Raw genomic sequence first — 502 nt, forward strand, 5'->3', positions numbered from 1 at the left:
GGAGCCGTCACCCCGCGGTCCGGCCGGCGCGCCGGGAGGCGCTCACCGTCAGGATGTCGTAGCTGCCGGCCGCGAACTGCTTCCGGGAGGACACCAGGCCGGTCTTGGGGTCGATGAAGAACCTGCCGTCCGCGTTGCCGTCCACGATGCTGTAGGCGACCTCGGCGTTGGGGCCCTCGTCCCTGTCGAAGGCGAAGGCCCTGTACACGGGCTCGGCCCGCTTCCTGCGGTCCCGCTCGGGCAGCCGGACCTGGTACACCTTCTCCGGGAACTGCGGCCTGTTGTCGTTCTCGTCCAGCACCCGGACGGACACCCAGGCGGTGGACTGCTTGGGGGAGGGGCCGCCGTCCGTCACGGTCACCTGGGGGCAGAGCGCGCTGGCGTCAGGACAGGCCGCCTGTACACGGGCTCGGCCCGCTTCCTGCGGTCCCGCTCGGGCAGCCGGACCTGGTACACCACGGCCGTGAACTGCGGCGCGTTGTCGTTCTCGTCCAGCACCAGC

At 71.5% G+C, this 502-nt stretch overlaps 1 protein-coding gene across 1 annotated transcript in view; it reads right to left on the bottom strand.

Moving 5' to 3' along the window:
• LOC101624830 (protocadherin Fat 3) overlaps positions 1-502 on the bottom strand; it is a 67438-nt gene that overhangs the window by 54211 nt on the left and 12725 nt on the right. The window contains exon 3 of the mRNA XM_012734860.1: positions 47-361. Within this exon, the coding sequence (XP_012590314.1) occupies positions 47-361 (315 nt within the window). The remainder of the gene's footprint in view (positions 1-46; positions 362-502) is intronic.

The sequence above is a fragment of the Condylura cristata genome, unplaced genomic scaffold, assembly GCF_000260355.1.
Source record: "Condylura cristata isolate star-nosed mole 26May11 unplaced genomic scaffold, ConCri1.0 scaffold00079, whole genome shotgun sequence".
Taxonomy (NCBI): Eukaryota; Metazoa; Chordata; class Mammalia; order Eulipotyphla; family Talpidae; genus Condylura; species Condylura cristata.